We start from the raw sequence: 26,140 nt of genomic DNA on the forward strand, positions 1-26,140 counted from the left end.
GGTGATTCTTAGAGAAGCCCCACCCACAGTCCCACTCATGACCCATGGCAATGTACATCTCCCTTGCCGGTCCCTGTCTGTGCCATTTCCTTGTTGCAATTCCTCAGTAAGAGAAAAGGGGAGGAAAAGGAGAGGCAGGGATACCCTTTTGTCACATTAGCCACAGTGGCAGTGGGAGACTAAGAAGTATGTGGTTTGATGAATTCTTCTTTCATTAAAATGGATTCATCTTTAATTTCACAATTTTTTTTCTTTCTAGAGGTGATATATTGTTTATAAAGTGTTGTGTAAATTATTCATTATATTTTTTGTTTTTGTTTTTGTTTTTGTTTTTAGAAAATTGTACTGGGTGGATGCATACAAAGACTGTCTTTATGTTGCTGAGCTTGATGGCAGATTCCGGAAAAAATTGGTGGATCGGTGTGTGGACTCCAATAACACCTTCTGCTTTCAGTATCCCAGAGCTATTGTTGTCCATCCAAAATACGGGTATGACATTTCCAGAGTGTTTCTCTTTCACATAAGAGTTTTACAACCTCCTGTTTGTGTGAAAGTCCTTGCTAAGTTGTCATTTTGTCTGTTAATAGTTAAAGAATATTTGGATTGTATCCTCCCATTCTGAAAAGATGCACTAAAAGTCGGGGATGGGAACTGATCTCAAAAGCTCTGTAGCTTTTCTGCCTTGAGATTTGCTGTTTTCATTTGGAGACAGGGATGAAGGCAGTGTGCAATATAATGTGGTCAGGAAGTTGGCCTTCAGTTCTCTAGAAGGGTTGAGACCTAAGATTCCCCAGTCCTCCACACCAAACTGAACATCTCTTGGCTACCTGCATATAGATCTTTGTGGCTTGTAAGCTATTCCATGGACGTTTGCAACATGGCTTCCTCCACTGCCATCATGCCAGTGGCTTTCAGATCATGTCTGCATTTTTCATCCTTCCAAAGAGTTTAATGATTGTATAGCATGAGTTTGTGCTGACCCATTTGGCAGGATTCGCATGTTTATCAATTAGCCATCACCAGACTTTTCAAAGTAAAATGAAGCTCCCAGGATAGAAAATCTTGGTAATAATTTGTGGATGACAGCAGATGTCTTCAGCTAGATGTCTGCAACTCCCAGTTGTGTTTGCATCTCAAGGTAGAGTTGGCCCGAGTGTGGAATAAAATTTTTATCTATTATCATATAGAAATGTGAATGAAATTCACGTTGGCTGATAGACAAATGTTCATTTACTCATTTCAAGCCAGTTGCACCCTTTGAAGATGTTTACTGATCACTTACAGCTGCTTGTCTGCTATGGAGATAAATCAAATTAAAATACTAAGTGGCAGATCAAGTGTATTACTAAATATAAACCTTTATTTTCTCCTTCAGCCTCCTCATTCTGTTTTAGTGCATGAAGTTTTGTATTGCAAATATAGCTTCTAGATTTTATCCTAACATCTTTTCCTACAACTATGGGTGTTGTTTAAACAGACAGGTTTACTGGACTGACTGGGCAGACCGAGCCTATATTGGAAGAGTGGGCATGGATGGCAAGAACAAGACGGTGATTATCTCTGCCAAATTAGAGTGGCCCAACGGACTCACCATAGATTACACCAACGACAAGCTCTATTGGGCAGATGCCCATCTAAACTACATTGAGTACGTACATAGGGAAGAATAAAGCAACTGGGTAACTGTTCATACCAAATTTCAGGGGTAGCATTTTATTTAAAGAATTTTTAACCCATTCACTGCTTTTTTTTTTTTTAAATTGAGCATACAGAGAAATGTTATGTGCTGTCACAATGCATTTAGACAAATGACATGTCCAGTTAATCCATTGGCATTGACAAGGGTCTAATTCTAAATTAAAATGAAATCAGAAGTTGGGAATCAGAGAAGGGGGGATGAAGAGGAAGGGCTCCCTCCTTATTTGGATAAAATTAACCTTTGGGATTTTTTCCACTAGTTCTTTAGCTGCAGTTGGCACTTTTGTTCTGAAGTTTTACAGCATGAATTTCCTAGCTCCAATGATTATAATAAGGGCGAGATTTTCAGTGGGTCTTCGGAATTTTGCAGTAGGGGGTTAGACTATAAACTTTAATTCTCACACTAGTGAGTAAGCATAGGCCTATACAGCAAAGTTATTTTGAAGTAACAGCCATTATTTTGAAATAACTACTCTAGGATCTACACAATGCAACCGTTATTTTGAAATAATTTTGAAATAGCGGTTGCTTATTTCAAAGTTGGTGAATCTCATTGCACCAGGAATAGCACCTATTTCGATATAGCTAGTATGTCCAATGGCGCTGTTTTGAAATAGGCTCTACTGTATGTAGATGCAGTATTTGAAAATAGCTAAGCGCTATTTGGAAATGCATTTTGTGCGTAACAGTGTTATTTTGAAATAGGCTGTTCCATAAGGCCACCGTGTAGACATAGCCTAAGTTACAGGAGTAGTCTCACTGAAATCTCAGAAACTGCACATAGAAGTAAATTGTTCAGAGATGTGAGTAAAGAGGTTCACAGTCTGAGCTAGAATTTATCAGTGCATCTTTATTTGGATGTAAAATCCAAACTGAGACAGAATTGAACACACAATCATCATTCAATCTGAAATTACCATGTTTCTGCACACGGATCTGAGTCTAGTGATAAAGAAATGTGTGTGGATACCATCTGTAGAGTTCTGCTAAATATTTGGCCTGAATGTTGCCTTATTAAAGTTCATTACAGCTCTCTGTGGCTTTGTGCACTAATTTATTGCATTTGATATAAGTCTATAAAATGTCAAATTTCTGCTGGACTAATGTCAGTACAAATAATTAGCTAACTTTTTGATTCTTTCCAACTATTTTCGAATTAACACATCAGAAATATATCCTTTGTGCTAATTCTTCTAGTTTCTTTCCAACTTTCCATGTTAAAATGAACCATTTTAGAACAAAAAATATCTTCCCATAATTCCCTTCTAATGCCTGATCATAACAAAAAGATTTCGCTATAACAGACACTGAGATGTTACCAAAAAAAATCATGGTTTTTAGAGCAATATGAAAGTGAAGCATTATGTTAAAACTTTTTGCATTTCTGTCAGAAATATAGACTTGAAAGATTCACCATTGGATTAAATTTTTTTTGTCAAGTTTCTTAAATGATTTGCTCATTAATCATAAAGTTGCTGTTCAGAGTTCCTAACTTTGCTTTCTTTATTATTGATAAAAAAATGTGAGTTACTAAGATTTTTCACTTAAAATGTTGTTAAGGGTAGCTTATAGCAGTCCTAGAATATTTAAAATTTAGGACTAAAGGTGTTAGATTTTTCCAAGTGTTGTGTGCGTAGCTATCTGAATTATCCAGCCATTTTCCTGTATGACAACAAGTAACCTGCCACCTGTGCATGCAATTTCATAGACAGCCCCATACATTTCTTTTTTTATAATGAAAGTATAACCTATTTAAACCTTATGTATCTCAAAATGAACTAAATTATTTTGAATTTACTTATCACCACTAATGAACTGCTATGAGAAGATACCTTGAAGACTGGAAGCTCTTGCAGTTTTGGTCTCAGTGTTATGCATATTTTTGTTCTTGTAGGTACTCTGATCTAGAGGGGCAACATCGTCACACAGTATATGATGGGACTTTACCTCATCCATTTGCAATTACAATTTTTGAAGACACCATCTATTGGACTGATTGGAACACAAGGACTGTTGAGAAGGGAAATAAATATAATGGATCAGGCAGGACTGTTCTGGTGAATACCACGCACAGGCCATTTGATATTCATATATACCATCCGTACAGACAGCCAATTGGTGAGGAAACTAATTTAAATTTGATTCTAATTAGGGACTAATGATTGTTCTTGCCCTGTACAAATCTCTTACTGACATTACAAGGAGTTGAAGGTGACTGGTACCTCACAGGAGGCCCACTCAGTCCTTGCAGGATCAGGCTCTTGTTCTGCAGAGGTAGTCTTCAATTTGGCCAACCAATAAAGTAAGAAAAATCATGAGAGCAGAACCGGACCTGAAGTATGGATTTAAAGTCACTTTCTAGGGTTTCAGTGCTCACTGTTGATATGTCTTCAGTAAACTACAGATGAGACTTCAGATTTTTCTGTATGAATGTGTGATGTTTTTTGTTCTGATTTGCAAGAGAGAACATCGTTGCATTCTATGGAATTTCAGTTTATGAGGGTGTGAAACATGATGATTATTCTTTCATTTTACTAGTGAATAATCCTTGTGGGACCAACAACGGTGGCTGTTCCCATCTGTGTTTAATAAAAGTTGGCGGTCAGGGGTATTCTTGTGAATGTCCAGATAATTTCATGGTAGTACAACTTGGCAGCACTGCACACTGTCTCCCAATGTGCTCCAGCACCCAGTTCCTCTGTGCAGACAGTGAAAGGTAAGTCCTTTGCTCAGTATCTTGTTTTAATATCTCTTAGGCTACGTCTACACTAGCCCCAAACTTCGAAATGGCCACGCAAATGGCCATTTCGAAGTTTACTAATGAAGCGCTGAAATGCATATTCAGCGCTTCATTAGCACGCGGGCGGCCGCGGCACTTCGAAATTGACGCGCCTCGCCGCCGCGCGGCTCGTCCCGACGGGGCTCCTTTTCGAAAGGACCCCGCCTACTTCGGAGTCCCCTTATTCTTAAAGGGGACTCCGAAATAGGCGGGGTCCTTTCAAAAAGGAGCCCCGTCGGGACGAGCCGCGCGATGGCGAGGCGCGTCAATTTCGAAGTGCCGCGGCCGCCCGCATGCTAATGAAGCGCTGAATATGCATTTCAGCGCTTCATTAGTAAACTTCGAAATGGCCATTTGCGTGGCCATTTCGAAGTTTGGGGCTAGTGTAGACGTAGCCATGGACTGGTCAATGTTAAAATTACGCATTTCGTATGATTCTATGTCTAAATTTCAGATTGCTTATGGAAGTGTATCTTGTTCTCTCTCTCACTCAGCCTATACAGCTAACGCTTGGCTTGGCTAGGTTCTGTATGAATAGTGAATGTCAACACAGCCCAGAATGACACTGCACAAACATAGTGCAAACTTGAGTTCCCATTAATTTCCATGAACCTGTTGTTACAGAGATTTCACCATCAACATCTGTTACTGGCGACACAACGTTATGATATATTTTTTATGTTATGATGCATTTTGTTACCTCATAACAAATGGCCTCATGTCATGTGAAACTGAGGTTCAAGAAATACCTGAAAACAAATGTTGCAAGATGATACGTCACTGGCAAAAGCTTACCTAACAGTTGGTCCTTAAAGAAGCACTCTGTAAAGTCATTGTTTTCCTTAAAGGAAATACTCTTTTTTTCTTTATAGGTGCATACCTATCTGGTGGAAATGTGATGGCCAGAGAGATTGCAGGGATGGCTCTGATGAACCGCCGACTTGCCCACACCGATACTGTCGTGTTGGACAGTTCCAATGTAGTGATGGGAACTGCACTAGTTCCCATTTCTTGTGTAATGCTCTTCCAGATTGTCCGGATAGGTCAGATGAAGACCATGTACTTTGTGGTAAATGACACATTCTTGGAATACATGTAGCACTTGACATATTCAAAACATTGTATAAGCACTAACTATTTAATCCTCAGAGACAGCCCTGAGAGGTAGGTGAGAATCATGATCCCTATGTTACAGATGTTAGCTTATGTCTATACTAGGAGACTACGTCAAATTTTTTAAGGTCAATTTTTTAAGTGCATCTGATGAAGCGGGTCTTTGCCCATGAAAGCTTGTGCTCCAAAATATCTGTTAGTCTATAAGGTGCCACAGGACCTCTTGCTGTTCTGGAAAATACAGACTAACATGGCTACCTCTCTGATACAGTTTTGTAAGGTTGAAGGTGCATGTCGCCACTGGCACATGAAGTTGGAGTGTGTCCTCAGTAGGGTAGGTGGCTTTAACTTTGTCAGTTGTGGATGTCTATCCCACAGCTTTTGTTGCCCCTTGAATTCTGGGTTAAGCTCCCAATGTCTGCCAGAATAAAACAGTGCCACAGGTTGTTCTGGGTATGTGTCATCAGCCTCCCATAGTTCATTTATCTCCTCCCCCATGCACTGGAAAGCACTGTAGATAAGTTTTACAAGACATAGGGCTTGTCTACACTACCACCTTCCTTCGAAGGAAGGATGGTAAGTAGGGTGTTGGGAGTTTACTGATGAAGTGCGGTGGTACATGAGCAGCACTTCATTAAGCAAATTCCCCCCCAAGGCAACTTCGAAGTTTTAAACTTCGAAGTATCGGCACGCATCTAGCTGTGGCTCACCCACCGGTACTTCAAAGTACCTGGGCAACTTCGAAGTCCAGTAAAGGAGAAGTGGAGCTGAACTGGTGGCCAGAGTAGTCATGTTGGGGCACTATGGGACATCTCCAGGAAGCCAAGACCATTGAATTTCACAACATTCCATCTGCACTACCCTAAAGTTGACCATACAAGATCGAATTTGCCATTAAACCTCATGAAAAGCAGGAGTACAAAAGTAGACCGTAGCAGCTCACATAGTTGACAGAACAGACCAGTGGTGTGGATTGGTTGCTTAGAAAATTGACAGAAGTCAGCTACATTCGACCTAATCTCCTAGTGTAGACCAACCTTTAGAATTGAGTTTCTGCTGCCTTGCACCTTACATAGTCTCTTACACCAGTGTAAAGTGATGATAAAAAGGAGGTTAAATGCTACTAAATCACAATGGCGATGTTTTACACTCACTTTAAATTACTTGCACTCGTGTAAAATACAAGGCAATTAAATGAATTTTGCTTAAAGGAACATCATGAAGTTGACCTTGTCTGCGTGGTCCTAGTGCAGATTTCAAAGGTGAGTTGCAGCATGCACCAACATGCTGTTTTAGTTTGTGTTAATATTATCCAATTTCAGACAGGACCATTTTAATACAAGCTAGCCTTTAGTTTGTGCTAGCAGGAACTCAGTTACTGTGCAACATCTTAAACAATCAATTCTGTGTAGACAAAACCTAAGTGTCAGAGACAAGATTAGAACTGAAGATATCCTAACTCACAGCTCAGTTCATTGGACTGTGCTTCCTTTTACCATAATCTGCATCTTTAAACAATGAAAAAAAATATTTCTGATGCAAATTGCTCAAAATTCAATTCACCCAAGCAGATGGCTTTGGAGAACTGAATGTAATGGAATTTTTTAAAAAAAATGTAGGCATCTAATTATAATTGTAAGGTGGTACATCAGCATTTTTTAAAAAATCCATCTTGTTTCATGTGCTTGTGTCTAATTAGAAAGTTAATTTTTCTCCTCCGATAAATATGCACAGGGAGTTGCAGTATGAGCAGTGACAATGAAAAAAGAAAACTTGTAGTCATGTAACTGATATTTTCACTAACTTCTATTAGCATATAATAGTGGTTTCTATAATGTCATTATAATTGAAGGAAAATGCAATTTTACATGAATTTCAAACAATGAAGCTCCTAAGTAAGGCACAGAGGAATAGTAAAGAAGTAAAAAATTTTACAGCAGCCTGATGAGGAGTTCATGTCTCTTTATATCATTGGGTATACAGATATTTTGGGGGTATATCGTATGTTGTATAAGCGGGGGAAACTTTTTCTAGAAAATCTGTGTGTTGAAGTTGGGAGAAAACAACATGCTAAATTCTCTCTTCATAGAGAAAGGAATTAGTGCCTATGAAAAAGGGGCAATGGGAGAGTTATCCAAACCATGTTGTCTGTGGGAACCAAAATGACCGCATCAACTCACATCCTAGCACTTAGGTTGTGTCTCCAGTGGAGAGTTTTGTCGACAGAAGAGGCATTCTGTTGACATAACTCATGGAGCGACGACACACTTAAAGTATTCTGTCAACAGAGTCTCAACAGAACTCAGCATTTGCCTGAACAGTATTATCCCTCAAAAATGTGAGGCATAACAATCAAAGTGCAGAGTAGACACTTCTGTTGACAGAGAGGACTTCTGGTTGCCTGGCGGCCCTCTTGGCAGAGCTGCTATTCTGCTTTCTGGCGCCAGAGGGAAGTGCAGTCTGGCAGTTCTCTGTCGACAGAGCAAGTTGTATGCAGACGTAATCTGTCGATAGAGGTTCTGTCGAGATTTCCCTGTCGACAGTAAATTCTATCGACAGATGTTTCTAGTGTAGACATAGCCTTACTGTGACTGCCACTCTGAAAACATGACAAGCGTCGCTAGACCTCTGACTTCTTCCCCTGTGAAGAAGGTAGAAACTGTGGATCTGAAGTTAATAGTGCTCTGAGTGGCATTAACCTGTGCAATTTCCTGACCTGCAGTATGCTGGTTTAGCATGGGCGTTTGAGTATGAGTGGCTCCTCTCTGATGCACCACAGAGTCAGAATGTGCATGGTGGCCCAAAGCCATAGTGTCACTTAGGTGCCCTGCTGTATCACTGTGCTCCTCTGCCCTAACTCAGTGCAAGAGCTGGGCTTTTAGTTCCCTCTGCACTGGGCAGTGACAACTCTGAATGGCGTTTTGTCCCCAGAGGCTCTCTGTTGTACTGTGTAGCCTTTCAGAGCTGGATGGAAGCAGCCTGTGGGCCATAGCCATGCACTATTAGGAATCAGGATTTGAACTGCACCAGTAAATTCTGAGCTCAGATTGAGTTACCAGCATTTCTTTAATATGTAATGATGATGTGACATATCCCATTCCCAAAACACCGAAGGGTTGGATCTTCCCTCTAAGCTCCAACAGCCTAATAAAAATCTGTATTCTTGCAGCTAATCACCAGTGTGAGACACATCAGTGGCAGTGCGCCAACAAACGGTGCATCCCAGAAGCCTGGCAGTGTGATAACGAAGATGACTGTGGGGATAACTCAGATGAGGACAGTTCTCACTGTGCCAGTAGGACCTGCTCTCCAGGCCAGTTTAAATGCGCTAATGGCCGCTGCATTCCTCAGTCCTGGAAATGTGACGTGGATGATGACTGTGGTGATCACTCTGATGAGCCATTCCACGAATGCAGTAAGCACTAAATCAATGGCAGCTGTCTGCATTTTATAGCACAATAAGATGAGGGACGCACAGTGCTTAATGTGTAAGAGGTTTGCTGTAGGAGGAGGCATGAACGCTACAAACTGACAGCCAAACTGCAGTAGGTAAAGAGCACTGCAGCACAACACTTTGTGACATGGTAAGAGAGTCTCATGTAGTATCAACCAACCAATAATTCAGGTGAAGAAAGTCATTAAACATCTATCCAAGGTTTTTGAACCAATCCTGGTTTTGTAAAGAATTCAGAACTAAAGCAGTGTGGGTTTGTAAAGAGCAAATCTAGCTGGGAGAAGTTGGTTGTCCTTTGCCAGTTTGGTAGAAATGGCAAATGAAGGGAAGATGACGGACATAACATATTCAGATTTTCTTAAATCATTTAACATATTTGGTCATAAAACTCTTGTTTTTAAATATAAATCTAATTGACTTGCATATGGATACCATGCATAAAAATACAGTTTGAAAGTTTGCAAATAAAGAATTATGATAAACAACAAAGAATTAAGTTGCAGGGGAGCTATTGAGTAGGGTGCTACAGAGATTTGTGCTAGGCCTGGTTTTCATTAATGTTCATTAGTGTTCTGGAGAAGTGAATAAAATATATTAATGAAATTTACAAATGCTGCTGGATAGGGAGGAGTTGGGTGCCTCAGAGAGATAATCGAAATACGCCAAGAAAAATTAGAATCAGATTGAAAACAATAAAATGAAATTTAGCTTGGAGAAATGTGAGCTAATACAACTGGAATCAAATAATGTGAGAGAGCACCAGTCTGAAAGCTGGCAGGCAGTTATGTGACCTACAAGCGATGATAATACTCAGCAAATTGTCATGGAGTTCGCATGGAATGTGACAGCTGAGAAGGCCAGTGCCATTCTGAGCTGTATACTTAAGTACATCAACACTTATGGAAGCTAGAGATATTGTAATGGATGCCTGGATATAAATAGTGACATAGATGGTGAGGTATAGCTTAGGCAGAGTACAGACATAACAGAACCATAAGGTATATGTCCTACATGGCTCACTACATGCCCAGGCAGCATCTCTGTCTACACTGCTGTTCATAGTGGTGCTAGAGCCCACCACACTAAAAAATTCTGGCGAGGGAAGAGGCCTGAAATAGGGTGATCATCCATCCTGTTTCTGGTGGACAGTCCTGTATTTCGGGAGCGAGGGAGGCCTCCCATTTTATTTTCAAAACAGGGCTAATTGTCTTGTATTTGGTGGGAAGTGGCTGCTGCCTGGTTCCTGGCTCCCTGCTGCTTGCAGGAGCCAGGAGCCTGACTGGTGCCAGGAGCCAGAAACCAGACCAATGTGACTGCACCTGGCTCCTGGTGGCTAGCAGGAGCCAGGAGCTGGACTGGCATGGCTGCTGTCTGAGCACCAGCAACTGCCACCCACTTCCCATCTTCCTATGCCTTGGGGAAGGCAGGGGAGCACCAGCGGCTGCCACCTCCTTCCCAGCTCCCTGTGCCTCAGTGGAGTTGGGAGGAGCTGCCCTTCCCCCCCATATCTCCCTGTCCCATATTTGGGACAGGGACATGTGATCACCTTATCTGACAGCTCCTGACTGCCACAGCCTTTCCCCCGTGTTTTCCCTCAGAGCCTTTCTCTTCCACGGTAAAGGGCTCCGCTAGCAGGGAGACAAGATCCCTCCTACTGCATTTTTTTTTGGGTTGACACAGCTATTTATCATCCTTTACAGTCCTAATGATTCAGCGTAGCCCAAGAGGGGCACATGCTGAAAATAAATATTTGACGAACAATAGTCAAGGATGGAGAGGAATTATTTAGGATGGCAAGGAGCAGGTATAACTCCTTATAATTCAGGTATAACTCTGAAACAAGATGGAATTAAGAAAGGGGAAAGTTAGTCTGATTATCAAGAAGAACTTTCTGACACTGACGTATTTGGAATTATTTCCCAAGCAAAGTGGTCAGTACCCAGTCACTTAACACAAAATGCTGGTAACTGTATGATAGGGTTCCATTGTTCGCCAGAAGGTGGCTGGGCTGTGTAACCTGACAGTATTTTTTTTTCAATTGTTGACTCCTTTTAATGGAAACAGCATGCTACAAAACAAAAGCCAGATGTTAAAGTCATGTGCTTACAGCAGGCATAGCAGATTCCGGTCTAAGCAATACAAAATTCTTTGACGACTCTCTCTTGTATTTTAGTGGGTCCTGCCTATCGGTGTGATAACCACACAGAATTCAGCTGTAGAACCAATTACCGCTGTATTCCACTGTGGGCAGTATGCAATGGGTATGATGACTGCAGGGACAACAGTGATGAACAGGGCTGTGGTAGGTGAAGGAACACCATTTTTCCTCCTGAAATGACATGATGCTGCAAATGTTCCACCAAGATAAGAAACCCGCACAAAATCTTCTCACCAATCATTCATATACTTGTACTTCTGTGGTGTTCGGTCTGTCCATTCCAGTGATACGCTGTCCAGCCATTTGCAATGGAGGAAAATTCTGTGGACAACATATCACTGTAGGTCACTATGTAACTCAAACCCTGTTACCCCTGAAAGCTACATTATTTTAGTTATTGTGCTGTTATTATTGAATGTTGATTCTGCACTTACCACTGAATAAAACAGGAGAATATATTTTCCTGTCCCTAAATCTTACATATAAGAACAGACATGAAAGCTGTGTTTCTGTAGCTGTGCTGGTCTCAGGATGTTAGTTAGACAAGATGGGTGAGGTAATATATTTTATTAGACCAACTTCTGTTTGGTGAGGAGACAAGCTTTGGATCTTTCATAGAGTTCTTCTTCATATCAGAGAACACTAGAACTGGAAGGGACATTGAGAGGTCATTGAGTCCAGCCCCCTGGCCTTACAACTGGACCAAGTACTGTCTAAACCATCCCTGATAGACATTTATCTAATCTGTTCTTAAATATCTCCAGCGATGGAGATTCCACAACCTCCCTAGGCAATTTAGTCCAGTGTTTAACCACTCTGACAGATAGGAAATTTTTCCTAATGTCCAACTTAAACCTCCCTTGCTGCATTTTAAGCCCATTGCTTCTTGTCCTATCTTCAGAGGCTGAAGAACAATTTATCTCCCTCCTCCTTGTAACACTTTTAGGTACTTGTAAAGTGCTATCATGCCCCCTCTCAGTCTTCTCTTTTCTAGATTAACAAGCCCAATTCTTTCAGTCTTCCCTCAGCTCTTGTACCCTAGATCTTTAATCATTCTTGTTGTTTTTTCTGGACCTTCTCCAATTTTTCCATGTCTTTTTTGAAATGTGGTGCACATAACTGGACACAGTAATCCAATTGATGCCTAACAAGTGCGGAGTAGAGCAGAAGAATGACTTCCTGTGTCTTGCTCACAATACTCCTGTTAATGCATATGAAAGCTGTCATTCAGTTTTCTTTTTGCATATCTCCAAAACTACTTCCAGCTCTCAAATGGGGATGCACTGTACCAAAATCACTAATGTTGAGGGATTATGGTGCTGTAAGAGTTGCTTTTGAGACCTTTTAAAATCCTAAACTTAGTTTGCAGGCCATGAGTTCACAACATCTAGATCAGAATAACCCAGGAAAAGCAGGGTATAGCAGTGTGTCCTACAGTTCTTTAGCTCTAGCTGTTGGTCAGGAAAAGTGTGTGCCACTCTGAATTATCAGCTACATGCCCATACACCAAGAGTTTAGCCATTTTTCTTCCACCAAATCATGTGTTCTCTAGGTAATATTTGTTTCTGTTGATGCTGGTTGTTTTATACCTTCCTGTTCTGAGAAACAGTAGAGTTGTTTCTGCAGAAGTAAGGTATGGGGTGATTGTTTTCAGACTCCCTACCTGTGCTGGCAGTAACATCGTCCCTTGCTAGAAAACGGATATGCCCAGAAAATTACTGGAGAAGCACAAGTTCTCTTTCTGAGCAGTCTCCTCACAATCCCTGTTTGCTAACTGCTTTCCTGAAATCACTTGACTCAATTTACGATACAGAAAATTTCATCTACTACGACTCTCTGGGTACTCTACCCTATCCAAAACATCCTATCCAAATCTAGGTATCTCTCTATCCTTTCCAAATCATATTGAAGAGTATGCTAATGTATGCTGGTTTATTGTCGTGGTAACACATTGTGTACTTTGTAGGGGAGATGACTTGCAATCCTTTGGGAGATTTCCGCTGTGATAATCACCGGTGCATCCCACTGCGCTGGAAGTGTGATGGAGATAATGACTGTGGAGATGGGTCCGATGAGAACAACTGCAGTGAGTTGCCACTTCACGCTCATGAAATTTTAGTATTCTAGCTTTTCACATAGTCTCACATTTCTTTTCAAAATGGGGCATGTTCTTAATTGGAAGAGTGCAGTTGTCCCTCTGTATCTTCTGTACTGTTGCTGGTGAGTCATTTGGAATGGTGTGTAAAGAACAACTTTGTATGGTACAGAAATATATGCTGGTAAATGAAGTTATCGAGAATAATATTATGTGAAATATTAGTCGTGTGTGTGTGTGTGTGTGTGTGTGTGTGTGTAGAACAAAACATTTCTCAAAGCAAAGAGTGTGCAGGATCAAGTCCAAACTGAATTTATTATTTTCTGGTTAGCAGATGTAATTTCCTCAAGATAAAAATCACTCTTGTGTAATCTTGTAATAAAACAAAGCTTGAGATGAGTTAACCCACAGCACCCTAGAGAGGCATGAAGTGCTTAATATCACATAACGTGTGTGCAGAAATACCGATGTGCCATTTTAATGATTTTCTCTCATCTCATCCAGCAGTTATTTTGCCTGTACTAATGAAACAGACTTGGTAAGGTTACAGTTGAGTGACTTACTTTGTCTTTTGAATCCAAGGCCCTCGCGAATGCACAGAAAGTGAATATCGTTGTGATAATTTGCGCTGCATTCCTTCTCGGTGGATTTGTGACCATGATGATGACTGTGAAGACAATTCAGATGAACGTGATTGTGGTGCGTATTGTCTTTTGAGTGTCGTTTCAGCATGTTACAGACTAAGGTTTGTGCAGGTTTGAAAGCACTCTGCAAAATCATGTTTTACATCGAACAGCATTAATAAAGCCACTTTTATTGTACCTCATTATTTACGTTTATTTAGAGCAGGAGATACCACAAATACGATGATCACGACGGGCAATAATTTTTGATGGGAGCCATGCCAAGCATTTAGAAAGTGGTCAAGGGCTGCCCTCTTCCATGATATTTAATGGAGGAGGCGTGGGTCCTGGGATGGAGGTTGGGTGCAGAAGGGATCTCGGGGTAAGGAATTGAGGAGCAGGGAGTGATGTGAGGTCAGGGAGGTAGTTTGGGTGCAGGAAGCAGTTGTGACTTGGGGCAGCAGACTAAGATGCAGGGTCTAGGAGGGGTTATGGGTGCAGGAAGAGGCAGAAGATTTGGGTTATGTTGGGTAGGGAGGCCGAGTTGGTGGGGGGGTCATAGGACTAAGAGGAGTGTGGGGATGGGGTATGAGAGACAGGCTCAGGTTGGGAGACTGACCTTGGTGACTACTGGCCAGCAGCTCAGCAGGTTTCTTAGGCAGGGGCCATGTGCTCTCTGCATAGCCATGAGCCAGAGGAAAGTGGAAGGGGTGCTTTGTGCACTGACCGTGCTTTAAGCTGGAAGTTCCCATTGACCAGAAACCAGCCAATGGGATTGTGCTGGGGGCATGGGCAGCACATCAACCTTCTCCCCTGGGCTCACAACTGCTGCTAGACAAGCAAGGCCCCATAGCTGCTTTTCTGAGTGGCATCGAGGGTCGCACAGGCGGGGGGGGGCGGGGGGCTACCTGAGGCTCCCTGCTGAGTCTGCAGGCCAGATCCAGAGCTTGGAGGGACAGAGCTGGCCCAGGGGCTGCATTTTGCCTGATATAGATAGTGTGAATGGTGAATGCCCAGTTTTTAATGATACTGTACCTGAAAAATATTCACTGGACATTGTTTTTCATGTGAAGACATGTCACCAATCATTTTGGAATCATTTTAGAGCTGAGGACATGCCATCCTGGGTACTTCCAATGTAGGAGTGGTCACTGTGTTGCAGAACGCTTCAGATGTGATGGAAGTGCAGACTGTCTGGATTTCTCTGATGAAGCAACTTGTCGTGAGTTCAAGCACGTGGTGGGAAATTGTGGGGGAAGAACAGCACAGAAGACACACTTAAATTTAACAGAAACTTACTTGTTGTTATCTTCTTAATACAATGGACAAAATCCTGAGTATTACTGAACACCTGCACCTCAAATTACTTGAGTAATAATTTGAAAAAAGTGTAATATGTTGGTTTTCATCAACAGAACCCAAATGGTTTGGCACCTCAGGGCCTGTTGTTCTCACGTTGCTGTCACAGAGGTTGTAATTCTCCTCCCAGGCATGTGATCTAGAAGCCTGGGATTAAGTGGGAAGAGGGAGAGTCAGAACATTTTCAGCGATGGCTCCTATATGCTGAGCTGATTTCCTAGTGTACTTGGTCCAACAGAAGCTGTATTAGTTGGCATGCTGCAAATCATATATTATCCCTGTTTTTAGTATATAAGGGATAGGAAAGAAAATTTATTAGCAAGCAACTGATGGGCTGTACAAGTGGATGAAAGGGAGATGATTTGGCAGATGTGTGTGTGAGGTAAAGGATGGGGTGTTCCATTTATGGTTTTCTGATCTTGTGAGTTGTGGTGTTTTTCAATTTTTATAGGATTCACATAATTGGAGGGACTCTTTATAAATGTAAATAAGTTGCTAATTAGTTATCTGGTTAATTCCCTCACCATTTAGTGGGGGTGCTTGTGTGAAACTTGTATGAATTATATGAATGCATTGCCAGTGATAAATGCAAACAATGGCAATAAAACACACACCACTTTTTTAGGGTTCTAGGGCCTCGCGAAGTAACTTTAGGAACCTTTGTGAAATCTTGATCTAAATTAATCAACATAGTTAGCCAGCGGCACTCAGTCCTTATCCCTGCAAGTCTTTTAGCCCCCTTCTCCTGCGGAGAAGAGGGTGAAAAAGAAATGATGACTAAGAAGTGCCTGAAAATTATTTCAGACCAAGGTACCTTTTTTGTACTAAAAATTCAATTTCTTTTCACCAGCAACCCGCTATCCTAATGGTACATACTGTCCACCCATGTTGTTTGAGTGTAAAAACCATGTCTGTATCCAGCCATATTGGAAATGTGATGGTGACAATGACTGTGGAGATGACTCCGATGAAGAGCTTCACCTTTGCTGTAAGAGAAAAATGAAATAAAAATGAACAATGTTGACTTGTTTAGGAAAACTATATAATTAAAATACAATTAGCGGTACAGAAGTAAAAGCTAAATCATAAGCACATTCTTCTGACTGGAGATTCTCATGGGTTTTGGTAAAAGTGGCTACGTCTACACGTGAAGCCTACATCGAAGTAGCCTATTTCGATGTGGTGACATCGAAATAGGCTATTTCGATGAATAACGTCTACACGTCCTCCAGGGCTGGCAACGTCGATGTTCAACATCGACGTTGCGCAGCACCACATCGAAATAGGCACAGCGAGGGAACGTCTACACGCCACAGTAGCACACATCGAAATAAGGGTGCCAGGCACAGCTGCAGACAGGGTCACAGGGCGGACTCAACAGCCAGCCGCTCCCTTAAAGGGCCCCTCCCAGACACACTTGCACTAAACAGCACAAGATACACAGAGCCCACAACAAGTTGCAGACCCTGTGCATGCAGCATGAATCCCCTGCTGCAGCAGCAGCAGCCAGAAGCCCTGGGCTAAGGGCTGCTGCACACGGTGACCATAGAGCCCCACAGGGGCTGGAGAGACAGCGTCTCTCAACCCCCCAGCTGATGGCTGCCATGGAGGACCCCACAATTTCGACATTGCGGGACGCGGATCGTCTACACGGTCCCTACTTCGACGTTGAACGTCGAAGTAGGGCGCTATTCCGATCCCCTCATGAGGTTAGCGACTTCGACGTCTCGCCGCCTAACGTTGAAGTTAACTTCGAAATAGCGCCCGACGCGTGTAGCCGCGATGGGCGCTATTTCGAAGTTAGTGCCGCTACTTCGAAGTAGCGTGCACGTGTAGACACAGCTAGTAACTACTGAGAGAACATTGTTTCAAATTTAACATTGATAAGTTTGCTTCATACTCTCTCTTGGGATTTTGTAATTTATTCACTGTTTTGCACGCATCTAAAAATGCAGCTGTAAAAGAGGGGTGAAGTGTAATGATGTGAGACCATCTCTGCAGTAATTAGCAATGTGAATAACAATCAGCAGCCTCAAAATTGTGTGTCTGAAATTAGGACCTTTACCTGAAATTTAGTGACATTTAATAGTCCAATTTCCATGGTGATGACCATCCTCACCTCCCATTAGAGTCAGGACCCATTCTTATGGGTTATGGGTCCTAACTTTAGGTATTATGAAAAACACGTTATATACAGTTGAGTCTTTTATATAATGATTTCTACTGTTGTCCAGAAGGATGTAGAATACAAAGTATTCTGCATTATGTGATATGCAGCAGTAGTGACTGCTTGCTGCCTGGATACAGACTGCCTTTTCCAAGGAAGTTAATTAGCACTATGTCATAAACAGATTTTAGTTGATCTTCAAAAAACCTCTAATTTAATGCTGTAACTAAAGAATGTGATTACTTGTGGCCTGGAAGACTAATGCTTTTTAAAATAGCAGCATATGGTAGCCTACAAAAGTGACTAGTTGGTTTGATGGATTATATGCAGTAAATGCTTGATTTGTACTGGCTTATTTGATCTATTCAATTTCAGTGGATATTCCCTGCGAACCTCCATTCCGTTTCCGGTGTGAAAATAATCGTTGTATCTACAGTCATGAGCTGTGCAACCAGGAGGATGACTGTGGAGATGGAAGTGATGAAAAAGAGGAGCACTGTATGTTTGCACGTGCACAGGCAATTTTATTCAATAATCAGTAGATTCATTTTTGAGTAATGCTAGACTAGGACTTCCATCAATGTAAAGTATTTATAGTGTTTAGTAATAATAAAAACACCCACACTGAATGACAAAATTAAACAGAAATATTTTAAAACTAATGTTCAGCAATTTGAATGGTGGCTATTTTGGCACAGAATATTTACAGCATACAGATGCAAGTGTAGGTTTAATATGTAACAAAAACAGCATGCCCACAGTATGCCACATACATGCTGATAAAGTTATATAGTCTAGAAAAAATAAGAACATAAGAACTGCCATATTGGGTCAGACCAAACATCCATCCAGCCCAGCATCCTGTCTGCCAACAGTGGCCAATACCAGGTGCCCCAGAAAGAGTGGACCAAACAGGCATCGATCAAGCGGTCTCTCCCCTGTCATCCTGACAAAGAGAGGATAGAGATACCATTCCTTCCCAATCCTGGCTAATAGCCATTAATGGACCTAACCTCCATGAATTCATCTAGCTCTTTTTTAAACCCTGTTATAGTCCTTGCTTTCACGGCTTCCTCTGGCAAGGAGTTCCACAAGTTTGACCATGCACTGTGTGAAGAAGAACTTCCTTTCACTTGTTTTAAACCTGCTGCCCATTAATTTCCTTTGGTGTCTTTTAGTTCTGATATTATGGGAACAAGTAAATAATTTTTCCTTGTTCACTTTCTCCACACCACTCATAGTTTTATACATCTCTGTCATATCCCCCCTTAGTCTCCTCTTTTCTAAACTGAAAAATCCTAGTCTCTTTAATCTCTCTTCCCCTGGGTCCCATTCCAAACCCCCAATCATTTCAGTTGCCCTTTTTTGAACTTTTTCTAATGCCCACATATCTTTTGCCAATACCAAATTGTATTTTTAGGGCATAGTCAATGTAAAATATTGAAGAAGAAAGGATTGGCAATACAATAATAGTGAGGATGGCCAATGTCCTTGAAGTTGTTTTGAACATGGTTGCTATTCATTCAGGTCTCAATATTGGTCCCAATACCCCAGAATGGAGTAGTTTTGCTACTGTGCTCACATACCTAAAGTTTGCAGGGGGTGCTGGCTGACCCGTAGCAGAGCTTTGATTGGATTCTGAGGTAGCGCGCAGCCGTCGCAGTCAATTTTATGTGCAATTAGCACACATCTCACTTCACATGCCCTTGCTTTATATCTGTGTCACTTTAATAATACCCGGAGGAAAAAAACCTATGCAGCTGGGAACCAGTGGAATCTAGCAAACCTGCATATGTACAACAGTAACAAAATGTCTCAGGGGTGGTCCATAGAACCCACCACTGGTTTAGGACCTCATGCTACATCTATCTCTGCATGTTATTTTTATTAGACTGTGCAAATTTCTGCCCCCAGATACACGCACAGTACTCGTTCATGCAATGGGACTTGCATGTGCATGTTTCATAGAAGGATTTGCCACCAAGCTAAAAAATATTTATTATTTACTGATTTTTTTAAATTATCTAATGTAATTGTCATAGCATGTTGTATATACTAAAATGGTCTCAATTAAATTATCAAAGACTGGAGTGAAAGTTGAAAGGTTAAAATTATTAAATAGCCCTGACAAAGCAAGAAGTTGAATCCACCAGTGTTGAAAATACGTCACAAAAAGCATTTAGGGAATAGTCCTTGTGTCTTAGTAGTAGGAGGAAGTCTGGGTTTTGGGTTGAGGCATAGGACTGGGCATCAGCAGACTTGGAGTCTGTTCTCATCTATGTCACAGACTCCCAGCATCATGTGGCCACCTTATTGAACTCTGTGCCTCATTTCCCTCTTCTGTGAAAGGAGTAGTGTCTAACTTGTGGACGTTGGGAGGCTACATAGGTGACACTGGAGTGTATCTTTTGAATTGTAGGTAAAGAGCCTACCCCCAGACCTTGTACGGCTGAAGAATTCAAATGTGGTAATGGGAACTGCATTCCTCTGCATTACGTATGTGACAATTATGATGACTGTGGAGACCATTTTGATGAAACAGGCTGCAGTAAGTATCAGTGTTACTCTTCTAAAATGGGATACACTGGGGAGGCTGGAGCGCTCCATTATTCCGGAGCAGGCACTCAACTGGAGTGAATTGTCGTAGCTCCTCTGAAGTCAGTAGAGCTACTTTACACCAGCTTGGCATCCAGCGCTCCAGCTGAAGTCACATCTGGTCATCAGTGCTGTCAAAGTTTTTTCCAAGGTGACAGAGAACCAATAGGGAGGGTCACTGTGGTGTAACTTTGAGTAAAATGTGTGTGATGAAGAGTGCAGGGAGATCCTAGAGGAGTCCACTTGCATAAAGTGCTTTGACTGGTGTAGGCAGACAGCTTAAATTCATCATTTGAGTATGCATTGGCGATTTCATTTTGTCAGATGTTTATGGCTTCAGGCAAGAAGAATTTGCCAAATGACATATTGGTGATTAAAACCTACTATGTTTGCAAATCAACAGATAACTCACAAACTGCTAGCATAGTATTTTTGGAGGTGGCTTGCCATCTCTATTTCATACACCAGCCCCGTGGCTTTTGAATAGCGGAAAATAATGACGTGACCTGATGAAAAATGTACCAGTATAAATAGGTTGTGAAATGGTGCAAATCAGACATTCTGCTGGCATTTATCCCTATACTATTCATGAGCAAAGTCAAACCAAACTAAAGGCACTTGGATCCTTTACAGCTTCAAACAACAGAATGAAGTAGAGCAAGAGAACAAGGAACGCTAAATGGTGCTATAAATCTAATCAGGATGACAAATATTTTGTTTTATGATGGCAATAAAAGGAGTCTAACTTTAATTGCAGGCATAAATTTTAAATATGGGTGCGAAGATACTGTGTGTAGATGTGTTTATGTGTATACAAATATGCAATATAATACCGTATATATAAAAAGTATGTGTGTATAATTGTTGTAATTAGCACTGATGTATAGTTGAAGTACACAACAGTTAACTGAGTTAGTTAAGTAATATTTTGGGCATAAATCTGCATCTTTCCTCATCTGTGTCAACACATTTGTGATTTCGTTGCTTCTCCTTGCACGTTACAGATCTACTTTCTGTATTTTTCAAGTGCCAGTGTAATTTCTGTAAATGAGTTGTGCTATATAGATTTAATTGCAATGCTGAAGGCACCAGTCTTAGCAGCTGCTGTACTATATTACATGTAATGCTTCCCCAGGGCATCCAGGGCTCTGAGGTGCCTTCCTTCCATCTGCTCTTAGTGGGAAGAAGCCTTGCCTGTGCCTGCTGTGTGTCAGCTCCCTGATTATACCAGCCACAGGCAAGGCAAACACTCTGCTCTCAGCCTACACAGGCTCCACTGTCCCACTGCAGGTTAGTGAGAGGCACACTGCAACCTCTAAGTTCCCCCCGAGTGTCTCCCTGTAGCATCCATCCCTGTTCTACTGACCATTCACAGCGATCTCAGATTTGGTGGTATTAAAAAATCATTGCAGGCCAGCTTACCAGTATCACGTTAGTCGCTGCTTCAGTTACACACAACACATTAGATATGTTCACAGTGGAAACAAGTGTAAATTTCTTTAACAAAGACTAGAGATGAGGGGTATCAAATTAAGATATTGGAAGCAAATATCAATGTGTAAATTAAAATCGTGAAGTGTTCTACAGCCTAGACTTAATAACAAGGTACTGTCCTATCTAAGGAAGGTTAGCTCACCCAGAGTCAGGCTGGCTGTGACTCTTCTTTCACAAGACAGAACATGCTGGCTGTTTGTCTTCTTGCTGAAGGATTCTGGTGCTCCTCCGGGCACCAGAATTATACACCTCCCCAAATCCATTGTCTTGTAAAGAGTATACCACTTTGCAATGATTATGATGACGAGCAGACTGCAGGCTCTCAATAGAGACCTCACAGTCACCCTTTGGTGAATTATTATTGAGATACTTGATCCAGGGGACCCCTGTAAAATTTCATGCTTCCCCTTTGGGCCCTCTGCCAGTTGGCGCTAGAGGTTCCTTGTGGAAGTCCCTGGCTTCTCTCTATTAGAGTCCTAATCCAAAGACCATGGAAGTCAACCAAGTTTCACTGACTTCATTAAAAGTTGGCTCAGGCCTTATGGGAATGAAGTGTCTATCCTAATTCCAAGTACAGCTAATCCTAATTCCAAGTACAGGTCTATATCCCACGTAAAAGAAATTAGCAAGCTGTCTGCGTTGGCTGTGGGATGGAAGGGAGGGAGGTGATTGTTGCAGTGGGGCTGCCAACCTGTCCAAATCCCTGAAATAGCTGTTGCATCTGCTTTCAGCTGGTTTCTCATATTGTCTATAATTCCCCATAGTTCTGGGTGAGGCTGGTGGGTCTCCAGGGCATTCAGTATGGATTGAATGGATTCCTAGACAAAGAAATGAGCCTATCTGAGAGTTTTCTGACCTCCCTATAATTAATAAGTTGTCCTGTGGCCAGCCTTTCATGTCTGCTGAATGTTTTTTTTCCCAGGAGGAAAGAAGGAGGAGACCAACTTAATACTTGAAAATTGTTTGCAAATAAGAGAAAATAGTGGAAATTATAGCTCTCAGTATAATTTATGCCTTTCCAATTACAATGATTTACATTCTTTTCAGACTCGGGAACAGGACGAACTTGTGCTGAAAATATCTGTGAACATAACTGTACCAACTTAAGTGAAGGAGGCTTTATCTGTTCCTGTAGGCCAGGGTACAATGCCAGTGAGCTGAACCGGAACTCTTGTGATGGTATTTTCAATATTCTATTTATCTTCTCCATGAAAGATTTTCAGTTTGGTTTTGTTACAGTAATTTAAATTGAACTACTCATTATTTCATGTAAACAGGAATGTTGTACTTCTGTGGACCTTTTCTGATACAGATTTTGCTGCTGCAATACATTTTCTTTCTCAGAATTAGGTCCGAGGATAGCAATGAACTTAAACCTATGCTTAATTTTAAGCATGGGAGCAGCTCCCTTGACTTTAATGGCAATACTCAGCTGTTTAAAGATAAACATATTCTTATTTCCTGAATTTAAGCTTTATGGCTTCATCCAGCTTCATTGCAATAATGGAGTGGCTTTCTGTTGACTTCAGTGAAAGCTAGCTCATACATGAATTACCATTGTCTATATGTACAACTAGAAATTTACCAATGTTGCTCAGGTCCTTAAGTCAAATATTTTTTTGTCTTCATTTATATCATTGCTCTGGAGTGGGGCTGGGGATGAGGGGTTCAGGATGCAGGCTGCATCTTGGAGAGAGGAACACCCCAGCCTCTCCCACCACAGCAGCTTGGGCCAGGTAAAAAACACTTCTTGATGGCCACTGCAGCAGGCACAGCTAGGGGAGAGATGCATGTCCTCCAGCTGCGGGACAGACAGACACATAGACAGATAAACTCTCAAACATATGGTAGGTAGCTGTCCCTTTCGCCACTGCTGTCTCCTACTACCCCAATGGGGTTATAGCTGTTGCAGTTTCCATCTCCGGCTCCTTGTTGCCCTCTATGATCATTATACAGTAGAACTGCCCCTGCTCTCAATCCCATCTCCCCTGCTGCCCCATGTAAGTCATTGTAGAGCAGAGCCCTCCCTTTCTGTTTTATGAAAAACAATTCCATTCCAGGCACAGTCCATTTTCCTGGCACCACCGAACCTTTAATTTGCTGTACGTTATGATAAGAGGAAGCTGCATACCAAATTTGGCGGTTCTAATTCTTGCCCTTTAGGAAGAGTTCTAACATCTGACATAGACAGAGTTCTCTATCTGACATAGATAGAGGCATGGGGGCTGTTTTGTCTCCACACACCAGAGCAGGAGCAAGGGCCCTCCCCCTCAGGAGCAGCAGAGGTTGCCCAGTATTTACAGCAAGATACAGATTTATGTGTTTAAGTGAATGGGCTGTGTCCACTCCACACTTTTGCTCCTGCCACACACACACAGCTTCCTTTTTGGGATGGTGTTGGCAATGAATCCTGGTTCACTTTTCATAGAGAGTAATAGAGCAATCCTCTCACAGAGCTATAGTTTCAGCCTATCAATAGAGCCCGGTAGCTATCACTGCATTAGTTACTCATGATTCACATATTCAAGTTATCTTTGCAACCATGAGGGCGAGAAACTCTACACCCTCCTTTTTTTTTTTTTTTTAAATTAAGGAATCTTGTGGCTCAATGATCTGGGGCCCTAGGCATGGATTCATTGTGCTTATGCCTCATTTCAGTCTGAGTTTATGCAGGTGAAGTGTGCTGAGGATTTTGGAGAAATCCATCCCTAACCAGAGGCCAGGACATGGTGTTGCAATGCAACAGCTCTGCAGTTTATGGGCACAGCTCAGCTCATCAGGGCCATCTATATGTGGCTTTAAGAGTTCTGATTTCTGCTACCCACAGATCCCATGGCCACTGGATTACTCTCCTCTGTGTTGGCATGGAGACACACTCCTCACTTTGCTGGGGAATAGCTCATTCCTCAGTGATTCCTGGTGTACCACCCACCAGAGAGCATTAGACACCTGAATTTCAATTTCCCATCTTGATCTGTTTTGTGTCATCTTTTGTTTTTCCTTGATGAATTAATACAAAAGTATACATTAATACAATTCAAGTGTACAGCTCGTTTCCCTATGGAAAATGATCATGATAAACAGGAGTTAACCAGCTCTTAGTTGTCTCTAGATAATACGTTTGATTCATCATATGTTTAACAATAGATATGAAAGAGAGTTCTATTAGATAACTGATACTGAAGTTCTTAAGATTTTAAGGGCCAATGATGTACCAAATGATCCTTAAAATATGCTGGGAAAAGATAAGCACTTGAGAAGGAAAAGTAAGATGTTTACCTTCTCCAAAGAAGCAGGAGATCACCGTGTCAAAATTATAAATGTGGCTCTTTCACCTAAGGAAATAGTTGAACCTGTGATATTTTCTCTCTCCATTTGTATTTAGATATAAATGAGTGTGAGATTTTTGGAACCTGTCCTCAGGACTGTAAGAATTCCAAAGGAAGTTACGAATGTTTCTGTGCTGCTGGCTTTAGGTCTGTGGGTGATCAACAGGGAAAACAATGTGCTGCTAATGGTATGTTTAACTGATAGCTTGCATTTTATCGGTGGTGATTAGTCAGGCTATCTCTAACAACTGTAATGAAAAGGAACAGACATATAGCTGTGTTCCTTGCATGTTGAAAAGTAACAGAGGATTCGACACATTAACACATGGTTTGAACTGGGAGGCCAATTACCTGGGTCATTATAAGGACTCTTTTACATACTTTGTTTTATCTGATTTTTGACTCCCCCCCATCTCAGCCGCCCCTTTGCTCTTCTGATTTGCCCACCTTGATTAGGCAATTTTCTGATTGGTCAACCTGGATTACTAGTTTTGGTTCTCTTTGCCTTAAATATTGAGTCTGTTGTGGTATGGCTATGGTCTGAAGAAGTGGGTCTGTCCCACGAAAGCTCACCACCTAATAAATTATTTTGTTAGTCTTTAAAGTGCTACTGGACTGCTTTTTTGTTTTAACTGTAATGAATGTAGACTCCCCCATTATAACTGAAAAAATCCCAAAAATCCTTTTGTGTAGTATTAGATTTTCTCTGATTTAGATGCCTCCTTGTTAACCTTGTACACCGTTGACTTGATAAAATCTCTAAAAAATTGGTTGGGTTCCCGCCTTCCCCTCCTTTGCCTCCATCCAGATTTCCTGAAAACAAAAGACTGTCCCTGCTGTGGTTATCAGCAAAAGGCAGCTGCTTGTTACCTCCCATCCCTGGAGGCTTTAGAGTTTGTAAACTAAGTAATGTATCAGAAGACTGTTGCATGAAAGTGGTGCAAATCAAAGACAGTTTGAGAGATCACTAGTTATTGTTCATGGACCAATGAATGCGAACAGGAGGATTTAGAACAGCTCATTTATAACCCCAGTCATTAGTTAGGACAGCCGCTGACATTAACATATGTGACAGTCATTGAGTAGGCAGATTCTCAGTTGGTACAGAAAATGAAAAACAAAGCTGGAGAAAACAGAAAGGAGGACTGACACTGAAGTAGTAATAATATATGAGGACTGAAGCAGGGTGATGCTGTATATAAAAACATACTTAGAGCTTTTAAAGGCTAAGTGATAAATGACAAAAACAGTTAAGGGCCTAAACCTGCGAACACTT

General features: G+C 41.5%; 1 protein-coding gene across 1 annotated transcript in view; it reads left to right on the forward strand.

Annotated features, from left to right (window-relative positions):
* Nucleotides 1-26,140, forward strand: part of LRP2 (LDL receptor related protein 2) — a 183,498-nt gene that overhangs the window by 127,827 nt on the left and 29,531 nt on the right. The window contains exons 51-65 of the mRNA XM_075000937.1: nucleotides 337-489; nucleotides 1,478-1,648; nucleotides 3,593-3,816; nucleotides 4,237-4,414; nucleotides 5,350-5,546; nucleotides 8,760-9,005; nucleotides 11,218-11,346; nucleotides 13,169-13,288; nucleotides 13,880-13,996; nucleotides 15,026-15,142; nucleotides 16,130-16,267; nucleotides 17,822-17,944; nucleotides 19,866-19,994; nucleotides 22,583-22,714; nucleotides 24,921-25,052. Of these exons, the coding sequence (XP_074857038.1) occupies nucleotides 337-489; nucleotides 1,478-1,648; nucleotides 3,593-3,816; nucleotides 4,237-4,414; nucleotides 5,350-5,546; nucleotides 8,760-9,005; nucleotides 11,218-11,346; nucleotides 13,169-13,288; nucleotides 13,880-13,996; nucleotides 15,026-15,142; nucleotides 16,130-16,267; nucleotides 17,822-17,944; nucleotides 19,866-19,994; nucleotides 22,583-22,714; nucleotides 24,921-25,052 (2,306 nt within the window). The remainder of the gene's footprint in view (nucleotides 1-336; nucleotides 490-1,477; nucleotides 1,649-3,592; nucleotides 3,817-4,236; nucleotides 4,415-5,349; nucleotides 5,547-8,759; nucleotides 9,006-11,217; nucleotides 11,347-13,168; nucleotides 13,289-13,879; nucleotides 13,997-15,025; nucleotides 15,143-16,129; nucleotides 16,268-17,821; nucleotides 17,945-19,865; nucleotides 19,995-22,582; nucleotides 22,715-24,920; nucleotides 25,053-26,140) is intronic.

The sequence above is a fragment of the Carettochelys insculpta genome, chromosome 8 (assembly GCF_033958435.1).
Source record: "Carettochelys insculpta isolate YL-2023 chromosome 8, ASM3395843v1, whole genome shotgun sequence".
Taxonomy (NCBI): domain Eukaryota; kingdom Metazoa; phylum Chordata; order Testudines; family Carettochelyidae; genus Carettochelys; species Carettochelys insculpta.